The sequence below is a fragment of the Talpa europaea genome, assembly GCF_964194135.1.
Source record: "Talpa europaea genome assembly, chromosome: 5".
Classification (NCBI taxonomy): Eukaryota; Metazoa; Chordata; class Mammalia; order Eulipotyphla; family Talpidae; genus Talpa; species Talpa europaea.
The window spans coordinates 7311824-7332195 of record NC_140071.1 but is presented as its reverse complement, the minus strand read 5'-3'; the positions used below and the strand labels follow the sequence as shown (position 1 = coordinate 7332195).

Genomic DNA, 20372 nt, shown 5'->3' with positions numbered 1-20372 from the left:
GGGTCCCAAATAGAAAGTTTCTTGGCTCTCAGATGTTATCTGTCCTTCAGGGATAAAGTGGGAGCCTCGTCTTCCCCCAGTGATAGTGACGGAAGCAAATCTCAGCATTCACAAATGAGAGTGTTTAATCTCCTGCTTGTCTCAAGTGGGTGCTTGTTCTGAGCTGGTCCTGGAATTTAAATTGTTCATGCCCTGGGCTTATGAAAGTACAGTTGTTAAAGTAGTTCAAGTTGAAAATACTAAAAATGATTTCTAACTGGCATCTGGTCATAGAAACTAGAGTGACCTAGAAGGACCTTGATAGAAGTTTAGTGCAGCCTTCCAAAATTTTTTCCATGGGTTGCATCATTGATGGTCTAAGCCATGGGGACGTGGTGATGCAGAGATTGAGATGGGAGAAAGGAACAGTTTCACTGTTCATTTGAAGTTTAGTATAGAAGAAGAGAGTCCAAGACAAAACACCTAGTTGCCCCAACAAGGTGGGGCTCTGCCTCTCAGGGGAGAACAAGCTGGCACTCAAGTGGCGCCTCTCGGTCCCTGGGAGCAGCTCACATGGCTAATTGGTTTAAGAAAGTGAAGGTTTCAAGTTGAGTGCTATGTAATTTCTTAATCTTGTGTTTGCTTATTTAATCCTCCAGTTGACACATCTTATTTGCCTTGTCATGCTTCTAATTCTGTGAGTGTTTGTACAGAGAAACATATGCCGGTTTTGATTTTGTTCCTCTGCCTGCACACACTCACACACGCACTCACCGAGGAACCTAGTACGTAGCCATCGGATTAAAAACAAATTCTAACACATCGCACTAAGAAATGTTAAAATCTGTAACTGGACACTGACTGACCTTTCTAAGAAAAATTCGACAGGATTTAACACTAGATGTCCCCTACCAGCAGAGCACGGGACCATTAGTCAGCAGCCGAGAATGAAAGGCTGGCGGCCCAGGCCACACGTATTTATAGGTGTGATGGTTGAAGCAGCTGCTTGTCCCAGTTGCTAGGTGACAACCGAGGGGATAACAAACCCCCCTTTAAGAAAGCTTGTCAGTGTGGGATCTTGGCACCATATACACTGCTTGACTTCTCTATCCACTTCCTATAGATTAAAAATGAGCCCAAATAATGTGGAATAATGTGTATTATCTGGAGGTAGGATGGCAGAATTATTTTATATTTATTGAGGTAATGTTGATTTACCTCACATTATATATCTTTGGGGTATAGGTTTACACCTCCACAAATGTTTATTTCACTCTACCCACCACCCAAACCCCAGTAATTGTCCATCAGACCCCCACCCCACACATACTCCTTTTTGGTAGCCTTAGAGTCCATTGTGCTTTTTCCCCCTCATTGTGGCAGAATTATTAACAGCTTTGGAAAGGATGATTGCAGTGTGAGTTCTTGGGAAGGTGGAAACTAAAGTGACCAGACAGGGGTGTGTGTGTGGTGTATGTGGTGTGTGTGGGGTGAGTGGGGGTGTGTGTATGTGTTATGTGTTGGGTGTGGTGCCAGGAAGGCACAGAGCAGGTTCTCTGATCTGGGCAGACGGGTGAAGGAGAGTCCTGCAGCCCTCGATGTCTTTTCAGGCTTTTATTGAGCTTTTACAAGGCAGGGGTGCGGGGGGTGGAGGGCAGCCAAGAGGCTGGCAGGCCTCCCAGGCCTGGCGTATCTTCACTCTTTCTGGGCTCTCTGGCGTTCTCTCGTGGCCTCTGCTGGTTCTGCTCTCGTTCTTACAGTTCTTCTGCTCTCCCTTCTCTTCCACTCCAGTTCTGCTGGCGTCCCCGTGACGCCACCCTTGTAAGCCAGTCTCAGCCCAGGTGCCGCCATCAGGCAGGCCTGCAGGCCCGCACGGATCCATCATTACTGCTAATGGCGGGAAGGCGGAAGAGCCTGGCAATTTTTTCATTTACCCTACAGTGGGGTGTGCACGTGTGGGTGTGGGTGTGTGTGGGGTGTGGGTGTGTGTGGGGTGTGGGTGTGTGTGAAAGAGCAGAGATAACAGTATCTGAAAATGTTCTCATGGGTTGAGGTTGCCCAGGAAAACCAAACACGGGGCTCGTTTCTCTCTCACGGGAAGGTCTTTTATTCGTTGATGTCACTGCAGCCTCTGCACTTCCCCATGAGCCTCAGGACTCAGGGGTGCCAGTAGGGCCTGCATCCGCCTGCCCAGGAGCCGGGCGAGCTCCCTGCTGAGGACGGCACAGGACGTGGGGCCACCTGTGGGTCTAGCTGGGAAACAGCTGAAGGAGTGAGAGGAAGTGGTGGCAGAGGCCTCGGCCCTTCGCTTCACCTGGAGCCAGGCTGCTCTTGGGAGGTCTCTGTTTCTGCAGCCTGGCATTCGAGACGGTCCTCCACGTCACTGCTCCGCTGTCCTCCCTGCTCGGCCTGGGTGTGGGGTGATCCCCCAGGGACGGCCCTTCCTGGCTCGCACTTGGGCTGTGAACATTCTCACTTCATCCCCCGCTCCGTGGTGTGTTCTGTGACCTGGCGCGAGGGTGGATGTCTCTGCTCCCTCACCTGAGGGGGGACGGAGAGTGTCACAGGGTGGCCGCGAGGGTGCAGCGAGGAGATCGCAGGTCGACAGCATCGCGCCCAGGGCTGGACCTGAGCTGTCAGCCCTCGCGCCTCTAGCCCCCTCCATGCCAGTGTCCACCAGCTGCCCTGCCTCGACTTCTTCACCCTCTTTGGTCCTTCCATGACACTAGAAATTGTCCCCTAAGGAAGGCTGTGTCGCACTGTAAAGGCAGGACAGGGCACAAGGGGTTTTCTGATCCCATGCAGACCAGGTAAAGGAGGAGTCAGAGTCCTCAGTAGTTTTGCAGGTTTTTTATTGGGGTTCACCAGGCATATGGCAGGCAGGGGTGCTGGCCTGCCAGCCTCCCAGCCCCCAGCAAGTCTTCACTCTATCTGGGCTCTCTAGCATTCGTTCTGCTTCTCGGCTTCTCTTTCAGCTTCTGCTTCGGCTTCTGCTGCTGCTGTTACGGCTGCTGCTGGCGTCCCCGTGACGCCGCCCTTAAAAAGCACAGTCTTAACTCAGCTGAATCCCATCTACCTCTGCCCACACCCTACTCCAGGTGCCCGCCATCAGGCATGCATTCAGGACCATGGGGTTCCGTCATCTATCCTGATGGCGGGAGGGCAGAAAAGCCTGACATTTTCTTTACCCTACACGCACTAATTTCTGTGTCATTGTAGGGTAAGGTAAAAGGTATCAGACTTTTCTGCCCTCCCGCCATCAGGATAGATGACGGAACCCCGCGGTCCTGAGTGCATGCCTGATGGCGGGCAGCTGGAGTAGGGTGTGGGCACACGTAGATGGGATTCGATTGGGCTTTTAAGGGCGGCGTCACGGGGACGCCAGCAGAAGCCGAGAGGGAAGCAGAGCCATGAGAAGAGCAGAGAGAATGTGAGAGAAGGTCGGAGAGCCCAGATAGAGTGGAGACTTGCTGGGGGCTGGGAGGCCTTGCTAGCCTCCTGGCCCCCCAGCACCCCTGCCTGCCATATGCCTGGTGAACCCCAATAAAAGACCTGCAAAAGCCACGGAGGACTCTGACTCCTCCTTTACCCGGTCTGCATGGGATCAGAAAACCCGCACTGGATCCATTCCCGCCTTAGTCATCTTTTCCTGTAACTAACTCTTCCTTTATTTCTACTTCACAATTGAAAACAGCCAGTGCTTCCTTGCTCACACTGGAAGATGAAGTGCTTGTTTTTGTGTTGGAAATGCCAGACACCAAAGTGAAGCCAAGTTAAGGCCCAAAGGGGATGGACTCCCACCAGAGCCTGTCCCGACAGCACCCCCCGGCACTCACACCCTGCTGGGTGCCCCCTAATTCCCACCCCCCATACACCCCCCTCCCTGCAACAGACCCTTCTGTCCTTCCACTGCAACATGCCTGTCTCTTATTAGCAATTATCTCACAGCTAAAGGAATAAATGACAAGGAATAGATGACAGGAGAATCTTGATATATCCAAAAATCAACTTGGTTCTTTTGACAAACAACTCTCCGTTACAAACACACTCTTTGGCTTCTGAATTCCAGCATGTATGCAGAAAGAAGGACTATTCTGTAAAATGCACCAGAATGAAGACTCTTACAACAGGTCTCCTAGCTATCTCATTCCACTTAGTTTTTGAATTATTTCCCCCAGTGTTACTCCTCGTTCTAAAAAGGTGGTTTTCGTGCTTAACGAGTGTCATTGTTTCACGCCCACATGTCAGCTTTCTCTGGTTGGGATCGCCCCTTAGATGTCTCCAAATCCCCGGAGCTGGTCATGGAGAGTTAACAGCATTGAAGGTCCATTTTATGGGGATGAAAGAAAGGTAGTGAGGCGGAGAGGGGGTATGTGTTCTCTGACAAGATTCATTCGTTTCAACATTATTTTTTCTGGTGCTCAAAGACATTTTGGACGAAACACAGAGACAGGCTGTCAGCTCGTGTTCAGTTACAAAATTTACAATCTATTTTAAAGGCACACAGGAATGTCCCATTTCTTAGTCTTCTGTCTCCCCCTAGTGGGAAATAAAATATGCTGCACTCTGGAACTGTGGCCAGTGCCATTTTAATTTGTTGTTACTAAACTGTGCAAAGACCAATTTGTCTCCTGTAAGATTTAAGCATGGTCTTTAAATAAGTAGATTTTTAGAGAAAAAATAGGTAATGAAATTAAAATAATATCATCCAGATTTTAGTTTGATGGTCTGAGTTATTTGGTTCATAACAATTCATCACTTTGTAGTCCTACAAATGACATTTTTTAAATTTGAATTTTTAAATTTAATTACTTAAAATCAATTTTATCTTTTGATGCGTGCTTTTAACATGTGTTCGGACTACAGCGGCCTAGTTAGAATTAGTCAAGGATGAATTATTCCTTCCTGGAGTCATTGTCTTTAGTCTTTAGCTCATTTGGGGTTCCTCTGGGGAAATGAGGGCAGTGACAAAGCATGCTGCCTGGTCCATGTGTCACGTGGGGACATTTGGCAAAAGGTGATCTTGAAAAACACAAGGTATTGCAAGGACCTGTTGAGTTGATCAGTTTTCTATTGAGTGGACCAATCATGGCATATATTGAAAAGTGCCTTGTTGAATAAAGATCAGTTCCAAGCTTCCTTAAAATTACCATGGCTTCCTGTAGGGAAAATGGTTACTCAGGTTCTTTCAATTGCCCGCCACCAGCCTCTATGGCCGCCACCTGAGGGCTTTCCTCCCAAGTTTCATTGCCCACATGTGAAAATGTGTTGCAAAAGTGCTTGGAGTGCGAGCACGGGGCCCACACACCTATGATACAGACACCTGGGCCGAGGTGCAAGCGTTAAAGGGGAGAATTGCAGGGGCTGGGGGTTCAGTTGCTGCCTGCCTGCCTGCCTGCCCTGGTCTGACTGTGTCTGGTCCCCTGATTCAGCATTAAAGGCATGTTAGTTACTGAAGTCTCATCTCTTTCCATCTACCCAAATCAACAATGACCCGGCCCTTAGTGTTTACACAACACTTCCCAATCCTGAAACTTGAAAACATCTGTAACAAGACCTGCAAGACCCTGTATGAACTGGAGGCTCACACCAGCTATCCACAATGTCATTCTTTTGGCTCACTTTGCAACCACACCTGGGGCTCCATGAAACAGTGCCGTTAGCATGTTCTCATTCTGCTTATGTTGCACATTTGTCAATCTGGAATTCTCCCAAGCCTTCTGATGTCCCAAAGTTCCCACCTCTTCCTCAGATTTTCCTTTGTTGTCATTGGGTAATTGTGTAGCCAGTTACTTTGCCTGCCTCTCCTCTCTCTGCATGTGAGTTTTCGCTAGTTGGGTATGTGGCTTGCTCACCTGAATTCATAGGCCTTTTACAGAGAAGTGTGGTCTACAGTAAGCGCTCAATTAATTTTTTCTGGAGCATCAAATGTTGAATTATCCAAAAGTTCAATGAACATTTTTTTTTGTTTGTTTTCTTTTTCTCTCTTTAGCTGGGAAGTGATCAATTCCAAACCAGAGGAAAGACCCAGGCTCAGCCACTGTATTGCAGAATCATGGATGAATTTCAGTGTATTTCTCCAAGAAATGTCTCATTTTAAACAGCAGAGCCCCGGCAAGGCAAGTTTTCCAGTCTAGGAGAATAATGACTGTTCTTTAAAATGCGCAATAAACTTGGAAACAAACAAATTTATCAAGATAATAAATGTTATCATAAAAGCACGTGTCATAGAAGCGAGTTTCAGAAAGAAATGCTTAGTGTGTTAGCCCTAGAAAATCTTCAGTCTCATATTTTGAAATTAGATGGTGTTCTATATTATCCTTTTTGTTTGTTTGTTTGTTTTGAAGATTATGTGGCCTTTTGTACTTTTGGTTTCTCTGTATTTCATGTCCTCTGACACTCAATGGCTGTAATTTTTCTTCTATTTTTTTCATATTTATCTTGCTCATTAACTAAAATGGATGGTGATTGGTCTTCTCAGCAAGGAGGCCAAGGAGGAAAAAATATTCTTAGAATTTCCATTTATAGTATTTATCCTGGTTTTGAAGTCACAGGGAGGTGACATGGACACATAATCCTTGAGGGCACTTTTAGATATAATTGAGCCTCTCAATCTGAAAATTAGAGATTTTATTTAAGAAAGAAAATCTTTGGCAGCATTTATGGAGTATTTATTTGATGAGATGAAAACCCATGAAGAGTCACAGCAGGTGTAGAGGCATTTTCTACTGTGACCTGGCTAGCAGGGGTGAGCGCTGAGGCCTCAGCCGACTCTAATGCTGTCTACAGTGTCCACCTGCAGTTGGCAGGGAGGGCCCAGGAATACCCCTCTCCTTGTGCCATGTAAAGGAAAGCCCTAATTTCATGGTATTAAATAATAGAATTATACTTGGGTACATATTGAGCATATTAAAGTGGCAGTAGATGGATATTATTTTAATTACCGAAGACGGTTTTTAGAATAGATGTAGTGAATCCATATGTTGGGGCGGAAAGTTAACATTTTTCATGCTTATTTTACTGAAATGATCAAGCACTTCTTCAGAAAGTTTTAAAACTTAAAGCATCTGCTTTGGGTTCATTACCCCAAGTCAATTGAATGTACCTCAAGTCAATGAAATTAAGATGAAGCTACAAATTTAGTGGATAAGATGGAATTCTTTTGTAGAACTGAATTCTGGATATAGAAATGCTTTTACAAATTTATTTCTTCTTTCCACCTCATGGTGTTTCCACTTCCATTTTACTAGTAGAATTCCATACCCTCCTGTTTCAGAAATGACTGACCTTTGTTCTATGTGTTCATCTACTCTCCTCTTGTCCAGTTAAATAACCTTGTACCAAAGGACAAAAAGTCAAAATTCAGGGGGCCTCCCCGGTGGCGCAGCGGTTGAGCGCTGGGTTGTGAAGCTGCCCGCAGCCTCTGCGATGCCGGTTCGATCCCCGGCTGCTCCCCGGCTCCGGAGGAGGGTCCCACATGGCGCGCAGACCTCTCCTGCCGCCCGCTGCTCCCCTCAGCAGTGTACTTCGATCCTTCTGCCTGCTCTGCTCCTCGCTCTGGCTCTGGTGAATTCTCTCACCCTCCCGCACTTCTGACTGTACCCAGTGCTTGTATAAACAAAACAAACAAACAAATAAAATAAAGAAATAAACATGCCTCTATAAAATTAAAAAAAAAAAGTCAAAGTTCATCTGAATCTCAGATCCTTTTACTATTGCTCTTAGTGATGTACCTCTTGCACATGTGTCTTTTTGAAATTCACTTAATAAATTTTCTTTCAGTTTAATACCAAAATTTAACGATAACATTTCTTTGTTTAATACCAGACTTTAAAGATTTAAATTTAAATGATTTTTTGCTTTAATTTCAAGACAGTGTGGGAAACAAATGAAGGACTTAGGAGAGGAATTCTTCTGTCTTGAGATTTAACTGTCTTAAAGCAACCAAGATGTATGGGTCATAATTGACAGAAGAAAAATTACACCTCATTATTGAAACTTCATTTCATTTGCAGATGGTGACTCGGAAGTGGGGTCAGTTTGAGATATGGGTATAATTAGAAAGGAGGGTACTAATGGTTTGTAAATATATCCCAGCAGCTCATCAGTTCTTTTTATGTCTGTGCCTCTAATTTTGCTGTGTTGGTGTATTTCGGTGGGGCCTGTAGAAGTTAGAACTTGCAGATTGAGTTATCAGTTGTGTATTTTCAGTGAGTGATCTTCAGTAAAAGAAGTTTCTGTGGACCTATTACTCAGTTCTCTTGCTTGTGGCACTAACATGGCCACAGCCATGATTAATGGGAGAGTTGGTGCCAGAAGTTAGCTTCTGGAAACTGCAAATGATTGGTACTAAATGGTAGTGTGAACTAAGTCTGGTTGAGTACAGCCGTCTTTGTCAGACCTAAGTGTAAAAGAATAGTTTAGATTGTATATAGGCACTTTCTGTATGCACCTGTGCCCTTGTGTGTCCTGGTGTTACATAACTACAACATGTTATTTCTCTTTCTAGTTTTGTCTCCTGGTCTGCAGTGTGTGCACATTTTTTACCATTTTGGGAAGTTACATTCCTGGGGTTATACTCAGCTATCTTCTACGTAAGTAATGACATTGAACAACTAAGTAAAGGTTTTAATTCAGGACTATTTTATGGAAAGCATGTATCTTTATGTAAGTTTTTGAGATAAAAGGATGGAAGGGAGAAATTTGATATAATTGCTATCTTTGAAAATGGCTAAGTTGTGTGCGTGTGCTTGCATGTACAGGCAAGTAAGCGAATGTTTTTGCTACAGGGGAAAGAATAGAAATTTAGAACTTAATTCACAGAGGCATCTTCCTGAGAAAAAATACCTTCTACTTGTCAGTAAAAGAAATGAAATATTTTTGTGAACTATGAAGATGTAGCCTTTCCAAAGAAAGGTCGTCTTACCTATATTCTCTTCTGTATTTTTCAGTACTGTGTGCATTTTTGTGTCCGCTCTTTAAGTGTAATGAAATTGGACAAAAGATATACAGCAAAATCAAGTCAGTTTTGTTGAAACTAGATTTTGGGATCGGAGATTATATTAATCAGAAGAAGCGTGCACGATCTGGTAGGTAAATGTTTGGATTCTAGACTCCAATGCATGCAATATCAGCAGGTTACGTATTACGAAATCATTGTTACTACTTTTCAGGTGCTCTTAGCCTTTTACTAAATGTTATTACAGAAGACAATTCCCCCAAAGAACATAGCCTTTTTGTATTTAGATATTATTTTTCTTAAGCGTATAATAAATTGTGACATTTTAGTACAAATTGTCAGTGAAAGGAGTAAAGGGTTCAACCTTTCTATATTTGCTAATTTGATTTATTTTTTAAAAATTGTTTTAAGAAGGGATTGAAGGAACAGCCATTGTGATTATTTTCATTCTTTGGACTTGACCTTATTAGTGCTCAGACTCTAGTAAAGCTTCAGAATTGTGTGAATGCCTTATTAAAGCATAGCTTTTCTGGATCTACCACAGCACTTTGGATTCTCTAGGTCTAGGGTAGGGCCTGATAATTTGCGTTTCTGAAAAAGTTCCCAGTTCTGTTGATGCTGCTGGTGTGAGGCCACACTGTCTGAACCGCTGCTCTTAGGGCTCTTTCCTTTGGAAATCAAATACCTGCAAATATGTGCGACTTGTTATGTGCAGGCATCTAACTATAGTATATGTAGGCAGTGAAGACTATGAGAAATCATGGGGTAGAGATGAAAGTACATCATGTCTAAATAGACCAGGAAACTGAACGCTTCTAATTTTCTTTTCCTCCACAGAAGCAGATAAAGAAAAAAGCCACAAAGATGACAGTGAATTAGACTTTTCCGCTCTTTGTCCTAAGGTAGTTTTTGCTTTGTTTCCAATTTGTTTTGGTGTGTTTTGACTGTAAATTTATTTACATGCATGAAAATCATAGTTTTCCCCCAGTGGACATCTGTTGTGTGTAAGTGATTTGAGCAGTTTTGAAAAGAAAATATTCATCTTTTTCATTTTGACATTTTTGGTATTTGTATGAATTTTTCAAAAATATTTCCTGCCGAAGTTTAAACAGTGCCTCTGACATTTACCTTAATACAGATCAGCCTCACTGTTGCTGCCAAGGAGCTGTCTGTGTCCGACACGGATGTATCCGAGGTCTCCTGGACTGACAACGGGACCTTCAACCTTTCAGAAGGCTACACGCCACAGACAGACACTTCTGAGGGTAAGCGCCCATTTCTAGATGCTCTGTATATTTTATTCTGGTGAATGCATGCACATATAATTAACTTTTGTCACCTGCTGCATGGGTCAACAAAACGTGGCATAGCTGTACAATCATGCCTTGCTTATCAGTCAGATGAATTCTGAGAAGCATCATCAGACCATTTTATCATGGTGAGAATAACATGGTGTCCTTATACAGTCCTAGACGACACAGGCACTGCTCATAGGCTATCCCTAGGGACCCCTGTCATCTGCGGTTTGTCAAGACCATACAAAGGAATTTCACCGACTGTTTTATTGAAGTTCATTGCTCTTCAACGACATGGAAGAGTTCATTGCTCTTCAACGACATGGATGAACCATGAAAATATGCTAAGTGCGAGAAGCCAGACACACAAGACACATATTGTAGAACTACTTATATGAAATGACCAAACAGGTAAATCCATAAGGATACAAGTAGATTGGTGAGTGAAGGTGCTGGGGAACAGCAGTATCGGAGCTTAGCTTTTGCTGGTTACATTGGTCATGTCAGGTCTTTCAGTCACATACTGAAAACATGAGCAGATCATAATGGAGGGTTATGAGTACACTGTTTTACAAACAAGAACATGCTTTCTGTTTCTAGAGGAAGGAGGGAGGCTTGAAAGGAGATGGGTTTGGATATTGGGACACCTGAGTACAGTCTTGTGTTGGTCATTGGCTAACTGTGTGACCTTGAAGGAACTATGGACCTCACTTTCCTTATCTTTAAAGTGCGTTAGAAGACCCATCAGTGAGGCTTACTCAAACAACAACCCTCGCTTGGTTCTTCAGCTTCCAATCTCATTCATATAACAAACTCCATAAAAAACTCTAGGACAAGAGTTTGAAAAGGGTACAGTCCATTTCAGCTCTATTTATGGAGTAACACACTCCCACCTATGCTGAAGACTTTTCGTTAATAAGTTGAAGATTTCACATCACTGTTTCAAGAGTTTTCTTTGCCTATCAAAATTTCAGTCTGGTTTTAACTGTTCATCGAAAATATTTAGTATAACAACTGAACTGCTGACCTATTACTGAACATTTTTTCTCTGAAAAGTGAAACAATATTTCATTGTCTACAAACCCGACATTGCTTTCAGGTGCCCCAAATCTTCAAGTGTTTCTGTATATATTTGGACAAGAGTTTGAGGAAAAGGGTACAGTCCATTGCAGCTGTGTTTATGGACAGCCAAATGCATGAATGTTGGGTTGAACATGGAATGGGAGGAGTAGTAGCTTCTTATTTACTGCTTTAAACAAACATAAGTCACAGCTACTCCATGGATGAAAAACACTAAAATCCAATCATACTTTCCATTGCTATCCCAGAACCGATGCGTACCTTCATTTGAAATATTTAATTTTGTGGTCATGCACATTTACATTGACTTAAGTTGATTGTCTCCCCAGCAGCAGTGTTTGTTTAAGGTAACATTTAAATCAAAACCTCTGGCTAAAGTGAGAAAGCTTGATTTTTTTTTTTTTTTTTTGGTGGGACCCTCGCCGGAGGCCAGGGCACGAACCGGCGCTGCAGAGGCTACAGGCAGCCTCCCAGCCCAGCGCTCAACCACTGCGCCACCAGGGGAGGCCCGAGAAGGCTTGATCTTTAAGTAACAATATTAAATAAATAACAACAACACTGTCCTAATTTTAAAAAGAAAGCTGAAGATGTTGGTGGAGGGGGATTAGTATTTGTGTCCTGATGGAGAGGGCCTCACCAGTTTGGGAGGGGTCTAATATATGGGTAAGTCGATCGAAGTTGACACAGAAGGCTCAAGAATGTCAAGGTTGTCCTTTACATTCAGATTCAAATCAGGTCTAGACCACTCTTTCATTTCAGCCTAATTAGGGAGCTTACACATGACCTTCTGTTGCACATTTCACAGATCTCGACCGACCTGGTGAGGAAGTTTTCTCTCAAGACCTTTCAGATCTTCCATCTCTAGAAAATGGCACAGGAACCAATGATGAAGATGAATTAAGCCTTGGCTTGCCCGCCACGCTCAAGCGAAAAAAGGAACAGCTGGAGAGCGGTGTCAGACCCGGCAAAGAAAGGCCTCAGGCTGCTGGTCTCACCCTTCCTCTGAGCAGTGACCAAGCAGCTCACTTGGTGAGCAGCCTGGCTGGGGAGGTGATCACGGCTGCAGTGGCGGCTGCTGTCAGAGACCAGTTAGAGGGTGTGCAGCCAATGCTTTCTCGCGCTGCCCCCAGTCCGGGAGAGGACACAGACACTGAAGAAGGTGATGACTTTGAACTACTTGACCAGTCAGAGCTTGACCAAATTGAGAGTGAATTGGGACTTTCAGCAGACCAGGAGGCGGAAGCACAGCAAAGTAAGAAGTCTTCAGGCTTCCTTTCAAATCTGTTGGGAGGCGGCCATTAGTCTGGGAGTTGACTTGTACAACAGAGCACAGATAAACTACCAAAAAATTTCAAACAAGCAAAAAAAAGTTTTGAACTGTGAGCTTTGCTGATTACTTTAGATTTGGGGGGGGGTCTTATTTCCCCTACTGCAGTGAATTAATTGCACATATCGAGTGACATGATAGATTGTTATTTTGCTGACAGTTTTTATGTAACTAGCATGGAAGTGAACTTTATATATCTATGCATACATGCTGTGATGTCAGAGATGAATATTAGGAGTTGTTTTTAAAGCAAAAAAAAAAAAAACCATCAACTTATTGAGATCCTCCTATAAGTATCCTTTAATTTTTCCTTAAAATATATTTTTCAAGCATGCAAAAAAGACAGTTCCTTGTAACTCCCTGAAATACTGACAATTACTTGTGAATACATGTCGTACCAACTCCTTTGTTCCTAACACTTAGAGACAAGAATTTGGGGTACTTTCTGATGTCCAAAGGCAACATGATTGAGGTGTCCTTAGTTGAAGGACTTGGGAAATGCTATCAAGATTAACTTCCTAAGAAAAAATATAAAAATATATTTAACTACTTTAAATAGGCTGGTCCATGTCCATGTATTCCTGCAGTCATTGACTCAGGCTTGTTGTAAATGGCATGCTCCATCCACGGCCAGCCCTAATCTTGCTATGGGTGCTATTAACCCATAAAAAGCAAGTCATTATATATCACTTAGAGGGTGGTTATGACATTAACAGAGATTGAGTCGTGCTTGTTGTTCAATTAATTGTCCTGTATTTGTAGTAGGGATGTCGTGAGTGCAGATTTTTTCTGCTCGCCCAGACCTAGGTCGAACTCTCATCTTTCTTATGATGTCATGGAGAAAGTCTCTTAAAATTGTGAAACTAGTTCCCACCGTGTGCTAGGCTGTGTGTCATCGGCAGCAGAGAAACAATGACTCTGTTTCATACTCTGTAGAAATTCCTACAGCGGAGGCACTTGCTTGGCTTTAAAATGTATTTATTTGCCCTTGAAGTCTGAATATGTAATCTGTTTCTTCTTGGAAAACTAGAATATATTTTTCCTTTAAATTTTTAGATCACCTTTAACCAAATTTGTAGATTTTTAAGAGGATGAAAGCAGAAAACAAGCTGATTTTGTTTTTGTGACACAAACTTTTAATAGTGTTGAGGGACCATGTCGGCCACTACCAGCAATCTCTTTAATCTTCAGGTACAGCTGGCATTTCTGCAGATGCACACGGACATCTGAGACCCTCAGAAAGGAAGGATAATCCAAGGATATAAATATTTGCTCCTCTCCCTTCATTTTATCTCTTTTCTTATATTTCTAGTGACTAATCATAGGGAATCTGATATTTTAACATAGCATCTATTATTTATTTTTTCTTTCTGAGGTATTAAAGTATCTAGACTGAATTTTGCCAAATGTTAAAGGGAGAGAAGTTACTGGACTTTGGACACTTGCTTTTTGTGATTGACTTAGCTTTCATGTCATTAGTGCCTCATGACTGTGTTTGATGTCCTTTATTGATACAAAGTGAGCCTGTGCCTTCATTATCTTGCCCATTTTGGTACAAATGAAAACTTGGTGTTAGATCTTTGAAGTTGTGGGTTTTGGAGGAATATACCTGAATTCTATTCAATTATAGTTTCTGGACATGAAGAAAAATACAGTCACATATTTATAAAGTAGTTTTTACTGGGACTTGGTTTTTTTTTCTACACGTGTCTGTTTCTTCATCCAAAAAAGCATTCTTGGCCATAGATTCAATAAGTCTAAAGGTCTTTTCAATATCATCATTCAAGCCACCGGACAAGCTTACAAAAAGATAAAGGGCTGAACAATAAAGGTATGAACAATAAAGCTAGAATCAAATGTTGCTATAAACGCTACAAGGGGCTTGGGCTGGAGAGTTTCACGGGGTAGAAGAATGTTACCAGCACTATAGAGGTGACACACCAGTTCTATGGACAGAGAAGCATAACATGTACGTGACAATGTTCCACATGTGATTATGAATTTACACAAAGCAACACTGGCACTCAATTCCAACCAACAAGGATGTTGAGGGTTTCTTTCTCTCTGTGTGTGTGTATAGTTTTTCTTTGGAGGGGCGGATATGTGTAATTCTGATTTACATGAACCTTTTTAGATCTGGTTTTAAGGTATAGTAACAAAAAAAAAAGAAATCCAGTACAGTGGCGACTGTTGCATGTCCTTTAACCTTGACAATTTGTGCAGTCATCAGAATGTGACACAACAATCTTTTTTAAATAGAGGATTTGTAGGGAAATGTTTTGCACTTACTAGAAATGGCTAAGGAAAACCATACAATGGAAACTAGCATATTGCTTATAAATTTTGACTTGAAACAAAAAGGAAGGGCTCCAGAAGTTCAAACTTAACAATCCAGGCTTAAAAGCATTTTATCTTCTCATTCTGAAACATCTTTGCTTTTTTCTATAAAACCTTCAAAAGTGAATTTTAAAAAAATGCCCCCTCCCTCATCTAGTAGAATATTAAGAAAAGAAGATATTGCAGCTGACAAATATCTTTAACATAGCTAGGCATTTCCAGCATTTGATGTAAGTGCAACTCCTCCTTTTCAAAAAGTGGCAAACGCTGGCATACGGCTGCTTTCAGGTGAGATGTCTACATTTAAGAAAATGATTTAAACTTATCTCTTCTGTTTTTTTTTTTTTTTAAGATTTATTTATGTATTCAAGAGCTGAGGTGTAGGCCAGAGGGGTGTGTGTGGCAGGGGGAGTGTGAGGATTCAGCAGAGACAGAGTGGGGAGCAGAACAGGCGAATCTACTGAAATACTCTGCTGAGGGGAGCAGCAGGCGAGACAGGAGAGGTCTGCCATGCCATGTGGGTCACCTCCCTGGCTGGGACTTGGTAGCACTGAGACTTTAATCCCTGCATCACCAAGGAGGCCCTATTCTGAAAACTCTTACTGAACTATTGTCAAATCTCATTTGTATCATGATGAAGTTAGAAAGTCTCAGGGTTATATTTTTATGTATTCCTCCATTTCCATCACAACATTTAAATTGGGGTAGAGGGCCTCCCCGGTGGTGCAGCGGTAGAGCGCTGGCTTTCGAAGCTGCCCGCGGCCTCTGCGGCGCCGGTTTGATCCCCGGCTGCTCCCCGGGCCACCGGAGGAGGGTCCCACATGGCGCGCAGACCTCTCCTGCCGCCCGCTGCTCCCCTCAGCAGTGTCCTTCGGTCCTTCTGCCTGCTCTGCTCCCCGCTCTGGCTCTGGTGGATTCTCTCACCCTCCCGCGCTTCTGACTGTACCCAGTGCATGTATAAACAAAAAACAAAACAAACAAGCAAACAAATAAAACATGCCTCTATAAAAAAAAAAAAAAACTTTAAAAAAAAATAAATTGGGGTAGAATGTTAGAAATAAGAACTCTGGGGCCTCTCTGGTGGTACAGCGGTCACTGGGCTGCGAAGCTGCCCGCAGCCTCTGCAGCACCGGTTCGATCCTAGGCCGCTGGGTGAGGATCCCGCATGGCGCGCAGACCTCTCCTGCCACCCGCTGCTCCCCTCAGCAGTGTACTTTGTCACTCTACCTGCTCTGCTTTCCGCTCTGACTCTGGTGAATTCTCTCACCCTCCCGCGCTTCTGACTGTACCCAGTGCTTATATAAATAAATAAATCTTTAAAAAAAAAAAAACCGAAATAAGGAAGCTAATTCTTAATTTCTCATGCAGGTATTTTGAGAAGGAATTTTTTAAAGTGTCTGGAGCACTTCCAGGGGAAAAGCAGGAAAACCAACATGGTTGAAATTTTTTTTTTTTTTTTTTTTTTTTTTTACTCCCTTCCTGTGTTTCAGCGAAGCTGCCTTTTAAATCAAACCTAAGGCTATCATCAGATACTTGCTTACAAGAGAACTCTCAAGTTCGTTTAATGACTCGGCACTGTGTGGGCTTTATCGTCCAATAAATTCTCTGGAATAAATTGATGAAAATGTTGAGCAAATGTCTTCCCGACGTGTGTGGGCCATGTGTGAGGTTCTCTGCTAGTCATAGTAAATCTGACACTGACCATGGGACTCCGAGCAAGTCGCCAAACATCTGCTTCCTTCATCAATACAATTCATAGCACTTAGCTCAGAGGTTGTTTTGAGGATTAAATGTCTAAGACTGGGATTGGCAAAATACAGCCTGGAGCCAAATACAAGCCACTGTGCTTGCTAAGAATGATTTTTTATGTTTTTATAGAGTTAAAATCAGAAGATGTATCTTATGATGTGAAAACTATGTGAAATTCAGTAATCAGAGTCCATAAAAGATTTATTGGAACAGGGTTTTTAATGCTATTTCAGCAAAATTGAATAGTTCTGACAGTCCACAGGCCCCAAAGCCTAAAATATATACTACCTGATGTGACTATAGGAGATGTTTGCCAACCCTTAGCCTAATCCATGGGCCACACTCAATTACAATTAGGATCATTTGTACTCCCATGACTCTGCAATTAAGGGGTTATTAGAGTATTTTTTTCAGAAAGATAGGTTTCAATAAATTGTCCAAGATTATAAAACTAGTAAGGGGAAAAACCAGTCTGACCCTAAACTTTTCTTTCCAATATAATCTAATACTTGGCATTTTTTTAATCATTATTTTACTTTTTAAACTTTTTTTTTTAATTGGGATAACACTGGTTCACAAACAATTATATGATGTAGACCTCTTCAGATTATGTGATGCAGACCTCTTCAGACGTATGTTACCACACCATGCTCACCACCAAAGCCATATAATCCTCCCAATGGGCCCTCTCCCTTCTTTGCTCCCCATTCCTATCCTTCCCCTCTGGCGACCTCAATTTTACAGTCAGATTTTAAGGGTCTATTTTGGTTTAGTTTTGTCCCTTTTTGTTTCTTTATATTTCAAATATGAATGAAATCATCTGGTATTAGTCTTTTCCTTTTTGACTTATTTCACTTAGTATCACCTCCAGTTGAGCTAGAAATTTATCCATTCTTTCAAGGTTATCGAGTTTGTTGGCATATTGTCCACAGTAATCCCTTATCTTTTATATTTTTTTGTTATCTGTAGCATTTCTGAAGATAGAAAGTTCTCCTTTTTCATTTGTGATTCTGTTTATGAGTGTTTTCTCTCTTCTTTTTTAATGTGTAGCCAGTAGGCAGATGACTAACATATGATGTGACTAACTACCTGGTCTGCCCAGGATTGAGGGGTTACCTGAGACCCTGGACTTTCCGTGCTAGAACTGGTAGACAGTGAACAAAAGCAAGTGGTAATTAGTCTCCCAAAATGATCCTTCACTCACACCTTTATATGGCCCCCTCCCACATGAAATGGGGCCAGACTTCCTAAGTCATAACATTGTGAAAATGACTGTGACTTCCAAAGCCAGGCTTTGGGGAAGCCGGTTGCCACCCTCTGAGGACATAACTTGTTTTGAGGACATATGCGTGGACAAGGAGCTCCATGCAGAGGTCTGTTTGGTGAGGAATCCAAGCCTCTTGTCAGTGTGTAACTGAGCCCCCTTGCAGGGGGATGATTCAGCCATAGTCAAACCTTCACATCACTTCCCCCCTGGTGCTCATGTTCATGAGCCACTCAAATTCCTCACTTACAGAAACTGAGACAAGATATTGTTTTAAGTTGCTAAATGAGGGTATAAAGCGACACAGTAAAAATTACTAATACAATAATATATACAATATACAAAAACAGAAAAGCTATGCTTATTGCAGACTTAACAGTTGTGGGTAGGCACTATTTTGGACAAAAGGGCAGGGAGAGGACTCTTGAAAAGGCATTTAGGTGGAGAACTGAAAAGAGCAAGCCGACAAAAGAATGTTCCAAACAAGAGTAAACGGTTTCTATGACTTAGTACTACCAAAAAGATGTTTGCTTAGCCCTGTTAGAGGATATCAGAATTATGTGGCCAAAGTGGGTGAGCAGAGTGTGGAAGCGGGTGTGGTGGGAGATGAGAGGTTGGGTAGGGGTGATGACAGATCATAAAGGGCCTCTTATAATAAAATGCGCCTTAGTTGTTTGACAGCTCTAACAAAGTACCACAGACCAAGGGGTTTAAAAACAAATTTATTTCACATGTTTCTAGAGGCTAAAAATCCAGGTGCCAAGATAGTCTTTTTTTAGGCACCATCCTGGTCTCTGCCTTCTTGCATTTGCACATGGCAGGAGGGGAACAGCTAGCAATTTCTGAGAAGGGCAGTATTTTACCTGCCCTCATGGCCTAATCACCCCCCCCCCTTGGGCTTTGAATTTTCAACATGCAAATTTTGGGGGAGGGGAGGGATTTTGAATTTTATTTGCAGCCAGAGGAATTTGCTAGAGGTTTCGAGCAACTGAACCCTAGTTATCAACATGTTGAAAACATCTAATCTTTTGGTGCCATGGGCTGCGGGGATCCTGGGCACCATGTTCCATTCTGTGTGGGGGCTGGCTGGGTCCTTGAAATTGTGCAGCTGAGGCTAAGAACACCCTAAGCTTTTAACGTTCATATTTCCTGTTAAATCACACCCTGCTCCAATCAGGGACACAGTTCACAGAGTACACGAAAGGATGCTCGTCTGAGATAAGCTGCTAATTGCAAAAAACACACTAGGTCCCCAGAATAGTACCTGAAAACGAATGTAAATTCTCTCACGAAATCTTTTGGATGAGCACAGATTAAGACTATACTGTTTAGGATATACTGGGCTAAAGAAAATCTGTCAACGGTTCCTCTTTGTGTGCTTTTTAATGGTGGCACAAGGGGTTAAGTCGCAGCACTGAGAAGCTGTCCGCAGCCGCTGCAGCACGAGTTCAATCCCCGGCCAGGGAGCAGCCCACAGGGCGCAGCAGACCTCGCCTGTCTCCCCGCTGCTCCCCTCGGCAGTGGATTTCAGTCAGTCTGCCTGTTCTGCTCCCGGCTCTGTCTCTGGTGGATCCTCTCAGCCCCTACACCTCTGGCCTGTACCCCAGCTCTTGAATGCATAAATAAATAAACCTTTAAAAAACGAAACAAAACAAACACCAAAAAAAAAAAAAAGCGATCGTGTGGTTTGAATGACACGCGGGGCTGGACTGCGGCGGCGCCGGGGGGCTTTGGCCCGGCCGCCCCCCCAACCCCCGCCCCCCGCGGCTCTGCGGTCCCGGGGAGGCCGGGCCGGCTGGGCCTGCCGGTTTTCCTGCGGATGCCCGGAGTCCCGTCTGCGGGCCCAACCGCAGCCCGCGCTCTCCCGACGCCCACTTGCTGGGCTCCAGGGGCGCAGCGCGCGCTTCCCGGGATCAGAGCACGAGCCGACCCGGGGGGCCCCCTGGGCACCGCCCAGGCCCTGGAGCCGCCCGGGGAGCCCCTCTCGCGCAGCCGTAAACGCGTCACGTCGCGCGGCGTCACAACCGCGACCACGAAGCAGCCCCCGCGCGGACCCACGGACCCGCGCCGCGCGCGTCAATGAACACCCACCGCGGTGGGCGCCCTAGAAACTCCAGGCCCATCCAATCAGCGCTCACCTCGGAGCACCGCTCAGATCCACCCAATCAGCACGCGACTCAGACCTATCCAATCAGCACCCCCATCAGAGCATGGGGGCGGGGCCTGACTGTCGGAGAATTCCCTGAACTTCAGAGGGCTTTCTAGCGGGGGCGTGGCCACAGGCGAGAGGCGGGACTTCCTGTCCGGTTGGGTATAAGGGCCGTCGTCGCCGCGGCTTCTGACGAAGCGCGTCTGGGCGCGTCGCGCGGGTTGTCGCGGCTC

The 20372-nt window shown here is 43.8% G+C and overlaps 1 protein-coding gene across 1 annotated transcript in view; it reads left to right on the top strand.

Moving 5' to 3' along the window:
* The window catches only part of RETREG1 (reticulophagy regulator 1), a gene marked incomplete at both ends in the record, with an annotated part of 106364 nt that extends 93749 nt beyond the window's left edge, over positions 1–12615 (top strand). Inside the window, 6 exons of the mRNA XM_084233894.1 lie at positions 5972–6098; positions 8489–8573; positions 8931–9068; positions 9776–9840; positions 10077–10203; positions 12119–12615. Of these exons, the coding sequence (XP_084090020.1) occupies positions 5972–6098; positions 8489–8573; positions 8931–9068; positions 9776–9840; positions 10077–10203; positions 12119–12615 (1039 nt within the window). The remainder of the gene's footprint in view (positions 1–5971; positions 6099–8488; positions 8574–8930; positions 9069–9775; positions 9841–10076; positions 10204–12118) is intronic.
* Between the last annotated feature and the right edge of the window lie 7757 nt (positions 12616–20372).